Genomic DNA, 16,540 nt, shown 5'->3' on the forward strand with positions numbered 1-16,540 from the left:
AATCAATTAGTCACTGAAAGCCAAGCCCACAAGTGGGTACAGGCAGGCCTTGACCGACATCGGTTGTTGAGCCAGAGAAGAAGAAGAAAGTTGGTAAAAATTCGGAGCCGACGCCGAACATGTTGGAACCGGCTCCGCAAGGTAGATCCGGCCAACATTATGCGGAGCCTTTTGGAATCGTGAGAAGTCGTCTGGAGTCGTCCGGAGTCATCTGGAGTCGGCCGGAGTCATCTAGAGTCGTCCTGAGTCGAAGTCGGCCGAAGTCGGCCAGAGTCGTCCGTAATCATCGAGAAGAGTCCGGAGTCGAAGTCGGCCGGAGTCGTCTGAAGTCGTTCAGCGTCGTTCAGAGTCGCCCAGAGTTGTCCAGAGTCGTCCAGAGTCGTCCAGAGTCATCCTTAGTCATCTAAAGGAGTCTGTAGTCGGAGTCGTCCGGAGTCGTCTGGAGTTATCTGGAGTCATCTGCAGTCATATGGAGTCATCTGGAGACGGCGGAAGTCATCATGAGTCGTACGTAATCATCCGGAGTAGTCTGGAGTCGAAGTCGGCTGGAGTCATCTGAAGTCGTTCCGAATCGTCCAGAGTAGTCCGGAGTCGACCGGTGTCTATCGGAGTCTTCCGGAGTCGTCCGAAGTCATCCGGAGTCGTCCGGATGGAGTCGTCCGGATGGAGTCGTCCGGATGCAGTCGTCCGGATGGAGTCGTCCGGATGGAGTTGGTTGGTTTGGTTGATGACCCCGGTTGACTCCAAATGACTACAGATGACTCCGGACGGCTCCAGAAGATTTCGATTCCTGGCAGAGCTAATGGTTCCGATTTTGCCAGAGCCGGATCGGAGTCGTGAGTGCGCTCTAGAGAGCACACCACTAGAAGCAATGGAACAGCGGGAAGAGCACTGTCCGGCTGGCTTTCGTCCATGCTAGTTGTGTGTCGGTGGGGGAGTGGGGGAGTTTTTCCCAACTTTCGAGTCCCCAATCATTTGTGCTATGACGCACACAGAATCGCCATTCAAGAGTGAACTGATATAGGAAGGAAATAGAAAGAGAGCAACAGCAGAGTGCAAAGCACACAGTTGTTGTTTTTGGGAAAGCGCAAGGAAAATGTTGAAAAAGAAAACAACGACCATTCTGGAGACAAAAAAGAGTCAAACAAACACTGCTGTTGCCTTTGGTGGGGCTCGCGTTTTGACGCCTTTTTAGGTCCTAAAGGGAGCATCCTGTTCGAGAGGCGAAGAACCAGCAACACCAGCAATGCCAGCGCCCCCAAAACTACGGCGGCGGCAATCATCGCGAATTCGTTAGGTTCGACCGGTCGGTGCGGCATCCTATCCTTGAGACGTGTGCCGCCATTAGCTCTTCGCTATCTTGCAAATTCATAATTTGTGTTTGCCACTGTTCCCGGTTTTTGCCTATCCGTTCTGTTCGAGTGTGGATTCAATCGTTGCTGTAAGTCGCACTGGGGGCTCTCTTCTAGATGCACTAGATTTACGGACTCCTCTTGAGCGGCCGATCTGGGCCGTCCAGTCCTCCCGTTCAGTTTTGCTTATCGCGAAGAAATGGGAACAGCAGGGAGGAGCTAGGTGGCAGCAAACTCTCAAGTGCGCCTTTTTATCAGTGTGGGCGTCCGTTGTGTCCACTTGTGTGAAAATTCTGCTCAAAAACAAGAAAAAACGACATAAACAAACACAAAAAGATACGAAACGGCGACACACATCGCGGGCGGTGTGTGTATTACAATAAATCGCGTGCGAAAATCGTGCGTGAACTCCGCAACGAATTTGAATCAACAAAAAAAAAAAAAAAAAAACACTTATGCAGTGGCAGTTTTAGGTTGATCCATAAATTTGCGGATGAAATGACGAGAACAACAACAACCAGCGTGCATCAGAGCGCGCCCATTCTCTGCAGTTGTGATGCAATTAATGGGTCGCGGGTTGGTGCGCGGGAACGTTACTTGGTTTTGTTTCGGATTAATATCTTCTTCCATCCATTCGGCATGGCAACGCATCGAAAAATGTGTACCTCCTCCACTTCCAAACCTCCATCCATACTCCATCCCAGACCCTTCGCAAGAGAGACTACGTTGAAGAATAATTATGAATAAAACCGGGCATATTGTCCATTAAGGCCCCTCCCACCCCTACTGGCCAGCCATCATTAGGGTGGGAGTCCCGGCTTGGACTTGAGCGCGTAATATGAAGGATGTAAACTAACGAAGTAACACTGTACACCGGGTCTGTGTGTTCAGCAGCGTCAAGACACCGAGGGAGGTCGGTCCAAAGACTTTGGGTTGATGTGTGCTGGCGGTGGCGGCGGTTGATGTTTTGGGGTGTTGCCTCGCATACTAATGGTCTCATATATTTAAACACACACACACACACACACACACACACACACACACACACACACACACACACACACACACACACACACACACACACACACACACACACACACACACACACACACACACACACCCACACACACACACACACACACTTTTGAGTTGCTTTTTTTCTTCCTTCGATGCCCTCCGTCCACGCACACACACATCAACAACAGCAACAACAACGTGAAGGAGAGACGCACATCGAATCCAAATATATCACCACTCGGCGAGAGCGCGACTCGGATAGGTCGCGTCGGCTTTGTTTGTCCTCCCTATAACTCCCGCCCCTAGACCTAGACGTCCCCACGAATTGGGGGCAATGCACAAACACAGACACTCAGCTGGAGAGAGGGTGTGCGGGCGGGGTGTCCGGGGGCCTCTTTTGGGTGAAGTTTGGATATTTTTCTATACCACCAACCCCCCCGCGCAATGAGACCAAGTCCCCAGCTTTAAAACAGACAACGGGACACAACGGTTATGTGGTTGCTGTTGTTGTTGGTGTTGCGATCACCGAAAAACCTTCTCTGCCGTGCGTTGTTGGAATGTGTGTCTTGCCAGCGATGTCTCTGGATGTTCGAGACACCGCTGTCCGTCAATCCCGTCCGAATCTGTTCGATCGATTCCGTGTCCGAGAACCGTGTGTGCGGCGTCTTCTCTAGGGTCTGTGCTGCCTGCGAGCCAAGAATCACTCAATTTCTGTTAGGATTGCTCTCCTCTGCCACCTCTCATCCCCCAAGGCAAATACAGCTCACGCAATACCTGACGTGACCTCCTCGCCCAATCGCGACCGATCATGAAATTTGTTTTCTAGCCCGCGGGGTCAGGTTAGGGAAATATAGATTCTCAAGGTTGGATAAGAACTGTACAAAACAAACAAGAGTGCGCCCGCTGCTCCAATGTTTCTTCAGCCTGTTCAGGTGGACTCTATCCCCTGTTGTGGAGGGACTTAACTTCACGTAACTATGGCGCCGCATTTTCGCATCTTTTCTGCATGGTGCAGTAGTTTGACGTGCGTGCGTGTGCAGTGGAGCTATTTTCGTTCGTGGTTCCGTCCAGTGCAGCGATGTGTCCTGTGTGGGGACTGTGCCCACAAATTGTATCGATTTCAACGAGAAGGGAAACTCTAAACCAACTCCAAAACGCCCGTTCGGCGAAGAAGCAGCGCCGGGGAATTAAGTGTCTCAAGATTTCTAGAAACGAAAATCCCCAATCCAATTCAAAGATGGTGCCAAGGGAGGAGGCAGTTGACAGCAGATGCGGGATTAGATGCGTGTGTATTTTTTATGTCTTTTGCTATACCTCGGCTTTCATTTGAGAAGAAGAAAAAAACACTCAATTAACATCCAACCCGACTCTCCGCTCTTGGGTGTCGTGCGCGCTAGATCGTGCGTAGAGCGCAACAGAGGGGAAGGGAAGGTTTGGTATTACATATTGCACTCGCTCTCTCCCCTGGTCGGAAGATCCGTGTAGTCTGAATGACGCGACACTTATTGACAATTGTCACTTCACGAAGGGTTTCCAACGCTGTTAACGCTGAACCTCCTTTCCCTTTGGGGCGCTAAAGTGTTAATTAATAATGCGGGTCCGGGGCTGTATTACAACGTGTCCGGCGCGCTTGGTTGATAATTTCGAAACAGTCTCGGACGCACAGACCAATAAGATGTCCCCGAAAATCAGGCCAAAACGCCATCGGGTTTTGAATCATTCCATGGCGTTGTTCCTGGTGTTGTCGTCTTCCTCATGTAGTGTAAAATCATCCGAAGTTCAACGAAATTCCACTGTGCAATCACCCCAGCTCAGGTTTGTTGACGCTCTTTTCCGGCCCGGCTATTTTTATGAACGATATCTCATGGACGGCTGATTTCAAGTTCCGCCATTCCAATCACACCTGTTTCGAGGTTCAAGCACTGAGGCCATTTCGTTTCTTGAGGAAATAGACGGAAGTAGAGGAGGTGTGGTGGGTCTTTTACGCCGCTTCTTTTCCACGTCAGCAGAAATCCACACAGAACAGGTGTGTGTGTGTGTGTGTGTGTGTGTGTGTGTGTGTGTGTGTGTGTGTGTGTGTGTGTGTGTGTGTGTGTGTGTGTGTGTGTGTGTGTGTGTGTGTGTGTGTGTGTGTGTGTGTGTGTGTGTGTGTGTGTGTGTGTGTGTGTGTGTGTGTGTGTGTGTGTGTGTGTGTGTGTGTGTGTGTGTGTGTGTGTGTGTGTGCACGTGTGAGACGCCGGGCATATATTACCCCCTTCCGCCCTTCTGCAAGTGCGCTTACGAAGTTGTGCTGAAATTCCAGCGGGGTAATACAGAGTCAGAGGCACAACGAAAGAGAAGCTGCTGACGCAACACCCACGCCCGCGCGATGTCCTTTTAAATCTATTCCTGCTCCAAAACCTTTCCCACAGGAGGTGCTGCGCTGCGCGTGACAGTGCGGACCGTTGCGGTGGTTTGGTGTGTCAACTTCACGCTGCTGACGAACCTGCCGCCGCCCGCAATCACTGCCGAACTTTGGGTGCACATCTTCCAAATCGATCGTCTTCCCCTCTTTACGAGAGCTAGAGCGAGGAAGAACGGCCCCGGGGGAGGGGGTCTGTCAGTTTACATTATCGACGGGCCCCGGCGGCCAGTCGGTAGAATTTTCCGACAGCCACAACAAAGCAACAAATCTGAGTGAGCTCCACGTGAGTTGTTTGCACCAGTGCGCGCTTGCACGGTGGTTCCTCTCAGCGCAATGGGGCGGACATTTATGATTTGGGTTTTACTTGACTCGATTTGCATGTATCGTTTGCCTATTTTCATTCTTCGGATGATCTTTCAGCGTGCTCTGGCGATGTTGAAGGTATCCAGATGGATCCTAACCAGATGGTACGAACAATTCAAAACATCAAGTTGTTTCCTTTTCCTGCGTTATTTTCTAACATTTCATCAATAGTATTTCATATTTTGTACGATTTTCTTTCATTGTCGTAGCTTAAACACTGCTAAGATATATCTTATCGTTATTCCATTACCATAGTAGCTGCATTTTTCAGAATCAAATTGAGTATCACTTTTTTTTATCTGTGGGTATTCTGTATTTTTATTAAGCGTTCTTTTAGCCCAATTTTCGGTGTCCTTAGTCGCTGAAGATTCCTCTTGTCCGGAATTCTGCTTGGAACCATAATTGTTGACTGGCTGGTTTACGATAACATGTGCAATAAGAATTTGACACAATCCTCTAGATAATTGTCTTATCTCCCAAAGTTATGGATGAAAATAAGGGAAATTTCGGATTTACTCTAACCTGACCTGACTTTAGTAAATCCACTTGCTTTTTAAATATCGGCATACAGAATTTTAGGCCTAATGTCCGCCCTGGAACAACCGTGTGCCAATTCTCCCCGCACAGATTGCAGCACAAGGGGGACAGCACATGGTACCAATTACCCGCACACGGAGTTTGGATTATATTGCACCTACTGTGAAAGAAGTTGACCCAATAGCGGAAATAGCCGTAACGGCATCAACACCTGGGGGAGGGAGGTCCGGTAGTGGGATGCGGTCTGGGAAGTCGCAATCACAGGCGTATTTTATTGGAGAGCTATCGGCCGCTCAATATCGAACCTTATTGTCTTCGTTACCCTCGGGTTGGAGATAAGGAGGAAAGACGTGACACACGCACGCACGAAGAAGTTACGAGGTCAAATGTCAAACGATGCCCATTTTCTTCAATGATGATGAGTGGATTGTTGTACGGGCACTCGGGCACCAACCGGTCCAATGTCAATTGGTGTTTGCGCTGTGTGCTGCGTCATCATTCATTTACCAATTTCGATACCACACAGAAAAACCTTCCTCACCCAATAGAAGTAGCGACATTAGGAAGTTGTGTCTTTTGAGAGCGAGAGAGAGAGAAAAAAAAGAAGCCAACCATATCGCGCGCACACACACACGCCCGGACCAAACTCGTAAACAGAAACTGAAAGTGATTCCATCTTCATCCCCCGTCTTTATGATTATTGTTGGTTGTGTGTGGTGTGTCTCCGCGCCTCGCCAGACGGCGTCATCTTCCGCCTTCCGGTGGGGCCCTCCGCTCTCATTAAAACCGACACACAGTGGAAAAAGAAACCAGTTTCGCACGTGTCTCGTATGACGCTAATCGAGCCGTGGGGTTGCTACCGCTGCTGCTGCTGCTGCTGCTGCTGCTGCGTCAAAGATCGATGACAGCGTTGACCCGAACACGTCAAAACCTTCTTCTAGATCGGGCGAGACACACACACACACACACACAGCACACGCGTGCCACGAGTGGCGCGCCCGGCATGCTCGGTTTCGAGAAGGAATTTTGTTATTGTGTGTGGATACGCCCTGGTGGATGTGCTCGCGGAGTCATGTTGTCGGGGATGGCGAATGCTGTGTTCCTGTCGAAGGAGATCTGCCCATCCTCTGGTCCAGCCACCCGCAGGTCCTGAAAGTGCCAAAGTTTGCGTTCGATATTGATTTTTCGGGTGCGATTCAGTATCAGAATTGCCGGAGGTCTGGTGCCAGTTTTGCGTCAAAGCTGTGCAATTTAAAACAGGCTCAGCAAGTGAGTGGGAGGGGAAATGGAAATTACCTTTTAACATTCCTTTGCCCACCCAACCCCTTGGTTACCATGGCGAGGGGGAGAGGTACTCTCGTTACCACCGATTGATGTAATTGATTTCCATATTTTAATTCCTGTTGCACGACGCAAACAACCTGCTCAAGTACCCCTCGTCATGGAATGCTTCAAGCTCTCCAACGCTCCTATTACCTAAAACTGAGGGCAGTTCCAATTTCGATCGTTGGAGAATTCACACCAATCTTTGACAGTGATCAAACCCCAAAATCAGATCCACGGTAGAAGCCAAATGGACAAGGGAAGATTACGTATGCAAATGTTGTTTGCGGGGAAAAAAAGAGCCGGAGAGGTACGGGAGCTTGGGGTGCTATGGGGACCGCTTGACAGCTGTAACCACACTGCGCTTTTAAAATTTCCCATACAATGTACATTGCATTAAAAGACATACAATCTACATCGCAGATAAGGATCATCAACATCGTGTAAAATATACTTTCACTATTACTAATTCTAGAATGATACGGCTTAGCAGTTGTACAAACAAAACCTGCAGAATTTTACGGTACTGCTTCTCAAAAAATTAAAAACAAAAACAGTACTACTGACTGTTTACAGGTTTTTATGGAGTAATAAATTAGGTGGTACATTTCGGGGCAAATAAGACTTCTTTATGACTTATGTTAAGGTTTTTGGTTTTGCGCTTTGCGTAATGATTATAAATTGTATTCCATACATGTATGAGAAGTATAATAATTGGTTCTAGAGCCAAAACAATAGCTGGCATCGCGAAAGAAATGGTTTAAAATTAACAGTCGTTACAAATTAACCAGAGTCGTTAAAAATTGCTAGAATTAGGCATCGCGAACGCATTGAGTTCATTTGTTAATTTTAACGACTGGTCCTATGCCGCCGTTAAACAAACGACTGTCAAGAGCGTATGCGATACAAATTAACAGTCGTTTAATTATACTGCTCGAATTTTTTCCTCGTGTTTGCCTGTATGCGATATCGAGCAGTCGTTAACTGTTTTGACGATCGTTTATTTTAACAGGAATGAACAACAAATGAACTCGGTTAAACCAAAATGAACTTTAAACGACTGTTAAAAAGAGTTCATTTATTCGCGATGCCTGCTAATGCTAAAATCAATACACCCGTACAATACAGGGTTTTCCAAATCTCTTTCAAATCTGCTCATAATTATTCACCACCTCCAAAATGTTTTTCAACAGCTGTCAAATGGTGTATTTGTGCTTCAAAATGAAATTTCAGTTTCAAAACATGTTTTTCAACACATAATAAAGAACTGAATTAACATCTTGCATGCGATGAATAACAGCGTTTACATTCGAAACTAATTTGGAAAACCCTGTAATTCTCTAATTGACAGCAGCTACGGATGAAGCGAATCACTTACAAAATTCAGGACTTTATGAGAGACTAGCAATTATAACAATTATTTTTTGTTGGTGGTGGTATTACTATCAGGCCCGCAACTAAGATCTCTCTCTATGTCAAAAAATATCGCTTGTAATGACAGCAGGCCGTTTTTGTGACGTATCTGTAACGTCATACAGTAGGCTATGACATCTAGTACATATAATGTATTCGTTACATTACTGATTTTATTTTTGCACAATTTACTATTTTTTTTGGAAAATGTCAAATTACGCGCCAAACATCATTAGCGGGAAGTGCTGCTTTTATTTTTCAGTGCGACTAAGAGGCATATTTGTGGAGCTTTTAGATTTACTCGTTATGCGAAAGACGACACACGCGATATCAAACTAGTTATGGCTACTGTCGAAATGATTTTTTCTGATGCACTGGTGTCCTGACCCATTTTTACATGATATTCTGAGTCTGTTTTCAATGTGAACATTATTATTCACCGCTTTGGCGAAGTTATTAAACCACTGTGATGAATTATATTTGTGACAGATGTTGGAAAACATCCCACGAGAGGTGATTATTAGTTAACAGAATTGGCTCACCTCACTTCGAACCCCCTGTGTTTCCATTCTAAATAAAGCTTTATTTTTTGGAAGTTTAAAATAAAAGATGCATTCCACGGTGCCAGTTGTGCCCCACACTCCCATACAACGTGCTCTAGTGCGAGAGAGTTTCCACCGGCAGAACCGGTTGTAAGCCCCCCACGGAAGAACGCATGGTAATGATGGTAGGTGATACGGTGTGCCCCGGACGATCTGCCATCGTCATCCAGTCTTGCTCTTTACGCGCCCTTCCGCGCAGTGTGTCCCTTACGGTGTGTTCACGCGGCACTCGGGATAAAGCCGGAGCGATAACCCTACCCACCAGACTGTTACCTACCCACCAGACTGTCGGCGGGGATTGTACGAGCTGTGCTTAATTGATCCTTTTCGGTATCGGGAAAGCAGCGCGTTTGCTACACTCGACATCGACGACTGCTCAAGCTTTCCAGCAGCCTGTCTGTGGCGGTTGCTGGCGGTGGTTAGAGCATCGTTAGCCGAAAGTAAATATTCGGAGTGCGTTGTGTTCTTTTCCTTGCCGAAAACTGCTTGGCGACCTCGTCGGCACCAATAAGGCGACCCCGTCGGCCTGTCGATAAGAGGCGTAGCGTGTATGTGTGTGTGTGAGTGTGCGTCTGTGGGCGTTTCTTCACCGAAAGCTTAGAAAAACAACACTTGAAACCATCATCATCTCCGATCCCCCCGACACTTGAGAACAAATTGAAATAAACAAATGTCTCAGTAGCTCCCGCGGTGTGTGTTTGTGTACGAGTTGATCCTTGAAAAGTCTTGGAAAAGGCCCTGAACCCCGGATGTGGAGGAAATGATGTTTCGCATAAAACACACACACATGCGTTAGGACAGTGCAACTCTCGAGAGGGTGAAGCGCGCGGGTCAAGTAGTAGTTGCGTTGGATACGCTTTCCATTGCACCCAATGAGTACTGTTGAGTCGAACTCGACCCTCACATTTCCCGGCAGGTCTCGGGCTGTTCTGAGGTGTGTGGAGCGTTCTTGTTGGAGTATGTTACTATTCAGGTTTTTCTATTTCCTCTCCCGTCATTCAGTTTATTTATTCCATTTTGACCTTTGCTCTTTTCTATTTCACAGACTTGACGCGGGAGTTGTTTGCCCAAGGATTCGTTCCTCAGAAAACAAAACCTGCTCATCGCCACGACGACAACGATAAGGTGCTCTAGCGAGAAGCGACCCACCAGTGCGTGTGTGTGCGCGCGCGTGACGTCACTAAAGCACGACGCAGCACTTTCTCTGGGCGTGTAATACCGGTCAGAATTCCGTTCCGTCAGGATGGACCACGCGGTGCATGCCGCCCGCGGCCGGCCGTGGAACAAGCTGCGCTTCGAGAACAACGAACTGGAGAGTCTGTACCAGCGCTACACGCTCAAGCTGCAGCGTTTCTCCGTAACCGGCGTGGTGGCGCTAGTGGTCATCCTGTGCGGCGTCATGGGTGGACTTAGTTTAGGCTACAATCAAGCACCGACCCTGCATGTAAGTAGTACCTAGGGAGTAGTGTTGTGCTTCATGAATCTGTCATAACGATTCGTTCATATGCATCTTCAGGTATGAGTAATGTGATTTGAATCTTGAATCGAATATTCAAAGATTCATGAATCTCTGAGTATTTATTGTTCCTGATTTAAGATTGTCCAGATTCACGAATCTTTAAAGATGCAAGATTCTAGCCATTGTAGCATGTATTCATAAATATCAAGCATTAATTCAAAGCTCTACAAGGTGTATATATTCAGTTAGTATTTTAGTATAACAACAAGATTAAAACATTCACTCATTAGTTAAACGTGGCGTCAAAATGGCCCTCAACATCGTTATTTGCTAAGCTTGCGAAATATTCGGAGATCCCTGCTCCAGATAGTGGATGATTGAATAAATATAAGTTAGCGTCTGAGTATGGAAATTCAAACATGTGTTTGAAAAATCGTTGGAGTAGGATACACCATTTCTCGCAAGATAGAAGATTTATGAATCTCAAGAGATTCATGAACATCCAAAACGTTAACGATTGCAGCATACGTGTAGATGTGAAGCTTTGGTTATCTATACAGGGGTTCCCGAGTCAATTTCCAATGTCTACAATATTTTTCATTGATTGCGAGATGTTTTTCAACAAATGTTTTGTCAAATGTTTTATTTGCATCTTCTTCTTTTTCTTTGGCACAACAACCGCTGTCGGTCAAGGCCTGCCTGTATCCACTAGAGAAGTGAGCTTGGGATTCAGTGACTTATTGTTACCATAGCAGGATAGTCAGTCCTACGTATAGGGACACGGTCTATTCGGGACTTGAACCCATAACGGGCATGTTGTTACGTCGTACGAGTTGACGACTGTACCACCAGACCGGCCCAACTTATTAATAAGACCAATTTATTTGCATCACAGTTTCACAGTTTTTATGTGGTGAAAATTATGTGTAAGAATTGAAATTTTATTTTGATGGAAATACACCATTTGGTAGCTGTTGTAAATCATCTTGGAATTGGTGAACAATGATGAATGATAAATCAGATGATGAAATCGATTGATGAATCAGATCTTTCTTTTGTAACTACCTGATTAAACGTAAGTGCACTCTCAATATTTGATTCAAATATTCATTTCGCCTGAATGTGAATCAGTTTTTGCCCATCTCTACTTGGGAAGGGTTTTTTTTTTTGTAGATGAGATATCCTCTACTCCCCGCGCCATCTAGAGCGGAGGGAGGTGACTGTGATGACGCCACACGGGTGTTTGTTCTTTGTTGACATCCTCTTGGTGGAGGTTTCGCAAACAAGGTAGCCGTTTTTTTTATTTGAATCGCGCACTGTCTACCGCGTGCAAACAACATTACGGACGCGGCCATTGTACTGGCAAAAACAAACACTCGAATATAGTGGCGTGTTGTGGTTGAGAGAAGTAACTATGAAAAAAAAAAACGCACACATTAAAGTTGCCCATCTAATGCCCTATTTCTCTCTCCCTCTCTCTGGGTCTTTCTCGTTACAGAATGTATTTAACACTTTCATGTGCCTGCTGTTCACCGTGGTGCTGGGTCTGCTGCAGTTCCGGCTGATCCGCGACTCCCACCTGCCGTACCTGTGCTACGGCATCCTGTTTTTTACAGCCGCCTTCTGCTTCATCTCGATGCCGACGGTCGGCATCGTGTTCCCGGTGGACACGCGCGAGGTAATGGCCGAGGGCGTCTGGCAGATCGTGTTCGTCATCTTCCTGTCGTACGCGATGATGCCGCTGCAGATCTGGGAGGCCGCCCTGTTCGGGCTGATCCTTCCGTCGATCCACGTCGGCCTGACCGGGTACAACATCTACACCGGCAACTTCCAGTATCTCGCCTACCAGCAGGTTTGTGCTTTGGCGCTCCCTTGCAATTGCGCTCGAGTACTAACTACCGTTATGCCATTCTGTTTTTGTTTTCTTCAGTTGGCTGCAAACATGGTCATCTTTGTGGGCGTCAATGTGGCCGGGTTCGTGGTGAACGTGATGATGGAGCGGGCCCAGCGGCGCGCCTTCCTGGACACGCGCAACTGCATCGCGGCCCGGCTCGAGATGGAGGACGAGAACGAGAAGCTCGAGCGGCTGCTGCTGTCCGTGCTGCCGCAGCACGTCGCGATGGAGATGAAGAACGACATCCTGTCGCCGGTCGAGGGCCAGTTCCACAAGATCTACATCCAGAAGCACGAGAACGTGAGCATCCTGTTCGCGGACATCGTCGGCTTCACCGTGCTGGCGTCCCAGTGCAGCGCGCAGGAGCTGGTGCGGCTGCTGAACGAGCTGTTCGGCCGGTTCGACCAGCTGGCGCACGACAACCACTGTCTGCGGATCAAAATACTGGGCGACTGCTACTACTGCGTGTCGGGCATACCGGACCCGCGGGCCGACCACGCACGGTGCGCGGTCGAGATGGGGCTAGACATGATCGACGCGATCGCGTCGGTGGTGGAGCAGACGGACGTGATATTGAACATGCGCGTCGGCATCCATTCCGGGCGCGTCCTGTGCGGTGTGCTCGGGCTGCGCAAGTGGCAGTTCGACGTCTGGTCGAACGATGTGACGCTCGCGAACCACATGGAGAGTGGCGGTGAGCCGGGCCGGGTGCACGTGACGCGCGCCACGCTCGACGCGCTCGGCGGCGAGTACGAGGTGGAGGCGGGCCACGGCGACACGCGCGACTCGTACCTGCGGGACAACGAGATCGATACGTACTTCATCGTACCGCCTGCTCACCGGCGCAAGGTAAACGGGAGGAATTGGGCGAGTAGAGCGGTTTCGGTTCTCACTAATGTGAGCTTTTTTTCGTCCCTGCACAGCCCCTCATGCTCAACACGCTCGGCGTACGGTCGGCACTGGGAGCGGCCAACCGGCGCAAGCTGTCCTTCCGCAACGTGTCCAACGTGGTGGTGCAGCTGCTGCACACAATCAAATACTCTGTGCCGGTGCCGTTCTCGCACATGGCCACCGGCGGTCCCGGTTCGCCCTACCCCAGCACGAGCGGTGGCGCTGGCGGCCCCGGTGCTGGTGGGGCCGGTTGCAGCGGTGGTGGAGGCGCCGGCTCGAGCAGTGCTGGCGGTGGTGGACTATTTCTCGACAAGAATGCGCGCAAGGTAATGCAGAGTTTTGCGGTAGCGTTTGGTTTGTTGTTTTTGCCGTTTCAAACGTTCTTCCATTTTAGCGTTCTGCACAGCCGTGTGTAACCGTGTTGCGTGTTCCGGAGTTTTCAGTAATGTCCTGGTACCCTCGTGGAACCGTTCCGTTTCTTCCCTCCGGTGTACATGTTTATTTGACACACCCGGACACGTGGTTTCCCTTTAATCTCGGCCCCAACAAAATCGCCACCCGAAAATCCCACTATGGCTGGCGAGATGATAAAGAGCGAAGAGCGCTTCGCCACTTCGGAATAGCTCCAAATCCCGTCATACAAAATCTTCCCGTTTTCCGTTTTCCGTCTGTTGTACATGGCAATTCAGTTCGCATGTTTGTTTCGAACGTGTGTTTGTGTGTGTTTGTATCTGTACGTCTCTGTGTATGTGTCCGTGTGTGTGTTTGTGTGTCTTTAGTGGTATCAAAATCCTTGATAGTGTAGAACCGTCCTTGTGCGCCTCTTCCCCGTATTCGATGTTGTACCGTGGCGTCCATCGTTCCTTTTCCATTAGGTGGAATACACACACATTCAATTGTAACCCGAATGCTCCGAATTTGATTTCTGCTCACCAAAAAGCCCCCTCCCCCTATTTCCCGCTCTCCTCTATCTATCCGATACTGCTCCCTGATTGTAAATATTGTATTATGTTTATTGCTTTTTCTTTCTCTTCTCTTTAATTTTAGGATCCGGTAAGTTCCGGCAAATTTTGTTTGTCATATACTCTGTAAATCGTAGCAAAGCGTCATCCTTTTCGATTGCTTTCACCGATACACTCCTCCCCTCAGTTCCCTCCTTTCCCATCATTGCTGGTAACAGAAAAAAAAAACACACACACACAACATGCGCGGGGTTTTTCATGAAACTGCTGAGTGCTTCAAAATGTCACTGTCAATATCATACAAAAATCTGTTCTGCAAACTGTCACTGACATAGTCATGACAAATTTCGGCAGAATCCAAATCACCGTCACGAGGTCTACTGTGATAATCAGAGCTGAGACTCAAACAGCTGGTGCGACCATCACATGCTTGGTGGCTTTGTGTGCACTCTTGGTCAGTAACTTGGTCGTGACATTTTCAGTTCGTGAACATCACGATAGTCGTGGGAGATATGCGGTCATGGGAGTAATTACAAGAAACAAAATGAGCATGTTTTCTCGCTCTTTTTGACCCGACAGATAATCAAAGCTGACAGAGCGAGAAAGAATGGTCATTTTGTTGATTGGGACCACACGCCAAGTATATTCCAGGAATATCATGATTATCTTTGACAGAAAATGTCATGATCAAGTGAATGACTAAGAGTTGAGTGCTAATCAAAATGTCACCAAGCATGTGATCGATCCATCAACTGTTTGAGTCTCACCCCTGATCATCTCAGTTGTGTACGTGAGCTGATTTAAGCTTCGTTTCAGTCACGAGTGTTGGTGACTGAAACAGTGGCATTTGGCAGCACTGTTCACAGCCAGAAAATATCATGATTATGCTTGTCGGCGTTAAGCTCAGCTTATCAGTCAGAGTTTTGCGTTTGACTCAAGCACTCGCACGTCGCGTTTGGCATGTCATGACGCATTTTCATTGAGTGTCAGCAATGAGCATCAAGCTATCACGAATATGTTCATTGTTTTCATTGGTGAATATCTTGTGATGGTCATGACATTTTGCAGCACTGAATCTGCTCATCCTAAGTACGTCGGTATAATTGCACTTTCTTCTAAAAATTTTTTTTTATTGGGAGGAATAGCCTGGGGAACACTGTTGGGGTACAACAAGACACGTGGAATGCTTCACGCGAACAAAACAGAGCTGCAGGGTGGACTTATTTCACTCTAACCAAAACCGATTGGCCGTATCATTGTGGGGGAAGAGTTGTTTCGTTCGGGTTTCGTTGAGGACACTGCACTGCCAAATTTGCCATTTCACATGCATCCTGCGCACAAAACTTCCTTGTCGCACTCTTTTCCACTCAGCACATAATGCATTAGTGCCCCGTCTGGCACCAAAAGGACACGAGCTAACTGCATCCGCAATCCGCTTTTCAGTCGCACTCTACCCCACTCCTTCCTCTTCACTCCCTTCTTCCCCTGAGTGCTTGCCAATGTCTCAATTGTTTACACAAGCGACCTCTCTCTCTACACGATTCTCGTACTTCGTCCACGGTCCAATTGGTAGGTGCTCCACTTGCAGCGCATCCTTCACGCTAGCCCGTACTCTGCCGTCGGTCTCCGGGGGCCAGGCGCTGGCGCTGGCAGTGCCGGTGGTGGTGGCGGCGTCGGCGGCGGCGGTGGCATCGCAGGAGGTAAAACCGGTACCGCGGAAACCAGGGTTTCGCTCTACGACTCGGAGTTGAGTGGATCAAACGTGAGGACCTACTGCTTACTATTATGTTTATTTTGTTTCTTTTACTTCTTCATTCTATTTCCTTCTCTCGTGTTTTTTTAAATATATTCTTTCCTTCTACTGTTACTTTCCTAACCACCTCATGTCCTCTTCTTCTTGCTTTGACACACCACCCGAAGCTCCACCTCACTTTCATGCGGATTTTGATTTTGTGTGTAGATTAAGTTGAATCTAGCTCCAACCAATGCAACTGATGTGTTTCTGCTTTATTTTCTGCTCTGGTTTGGTTTTTTTGTTTTTCTGTTTTGTTTTTGTGCTCCATTTTCGCGCTCCAAACTTAAGGCAACAAGCAATGTGTGCGCATCGCTTAATTAGTAATAGAGTCATAGAGTGCAAATCGCCAAACCCAATGCCTGGCTTGCGTATAGACAACTCACGACGTCTTGCGTGTAGTTGAGCTAATATATAGTGTTTTCCCTTGTTTTCGCCCTTACTCATGTCTGTTATTCAATATCGTTTCAAGTTCATCCTTCGCTCCCGGTTATTGCCCGTGAAGTCACTAATGCTCTCCCAGTCATATCA

At 47.9% G+C, this 16,540-nt stretch overlaps 1 protein-coding gene across 11 annotated transcripts in view; it reads left to right on the plus strand.

The window, feature by feature from the left end:
• LOC120906721 (Ca(2+)/calmodulin-responsive adenylate cyclase) overlaps window positions 1–16,540 on the plus strand; it is a 54,239-nt gene that overhangs the window by 28,721 nt on the left and 8,978 nt on the right. For 7 of the 11 annotated variants that reach the window (XM_040318610.1, XM_040318616.1, XM_040318612.1 and 4 more), the window contains 6 exons: window positions 10,057–10,455; window positions 11,969–12,322; window positions 12,401–13,213; window positions 13,288–13,581; window positions 14,303–14,308; window positions 15,791–15,979. In XM_040318610.1, coding sequence (XP_040174544.1) covers window positions 10,255–10,455; window positions 11,969–12,322; window positions 12,401–13,213; window positions 13,288–13,581; window positions 14,303–14,308; window positions 15,791–15,979 — 1,857 coding nt within the window. In that variant the 5' untranslated portion in view covers window positions 10,057–10,254. Of the gene's footprint in view, window positions 1–9,201; window positions 9,969–10,056; window positions 10,456–11,968; window positions 12,323–12,400; window positions 13,214–13,287; window positions 13,582–14,302; window positions 14,309–15,790; window positions 15,980–16,540 lie in introns of those variants that run through there. The other 4 variants (XM_040318613.1, XM_040318614.1, XM_040318615.1 and 1 more) reach the window with 4 other exon arrangements.

This window comes from Anopheles arabiensis, chromosome X (genome assembly GCF_016920715.1).
Source record: "Anopheles arabiensis isolate DONGOLA chromosome X, AaraD3, whole genome shotgun sequence".
In the NCBI taxonomy this organism is placed as follows: domain Eukaryota; kingdom Metazoa; phylum Arthropoda; class Insecta; order Diptera; family Culicidae; genus Anopheles; species Anopheles arabiensis.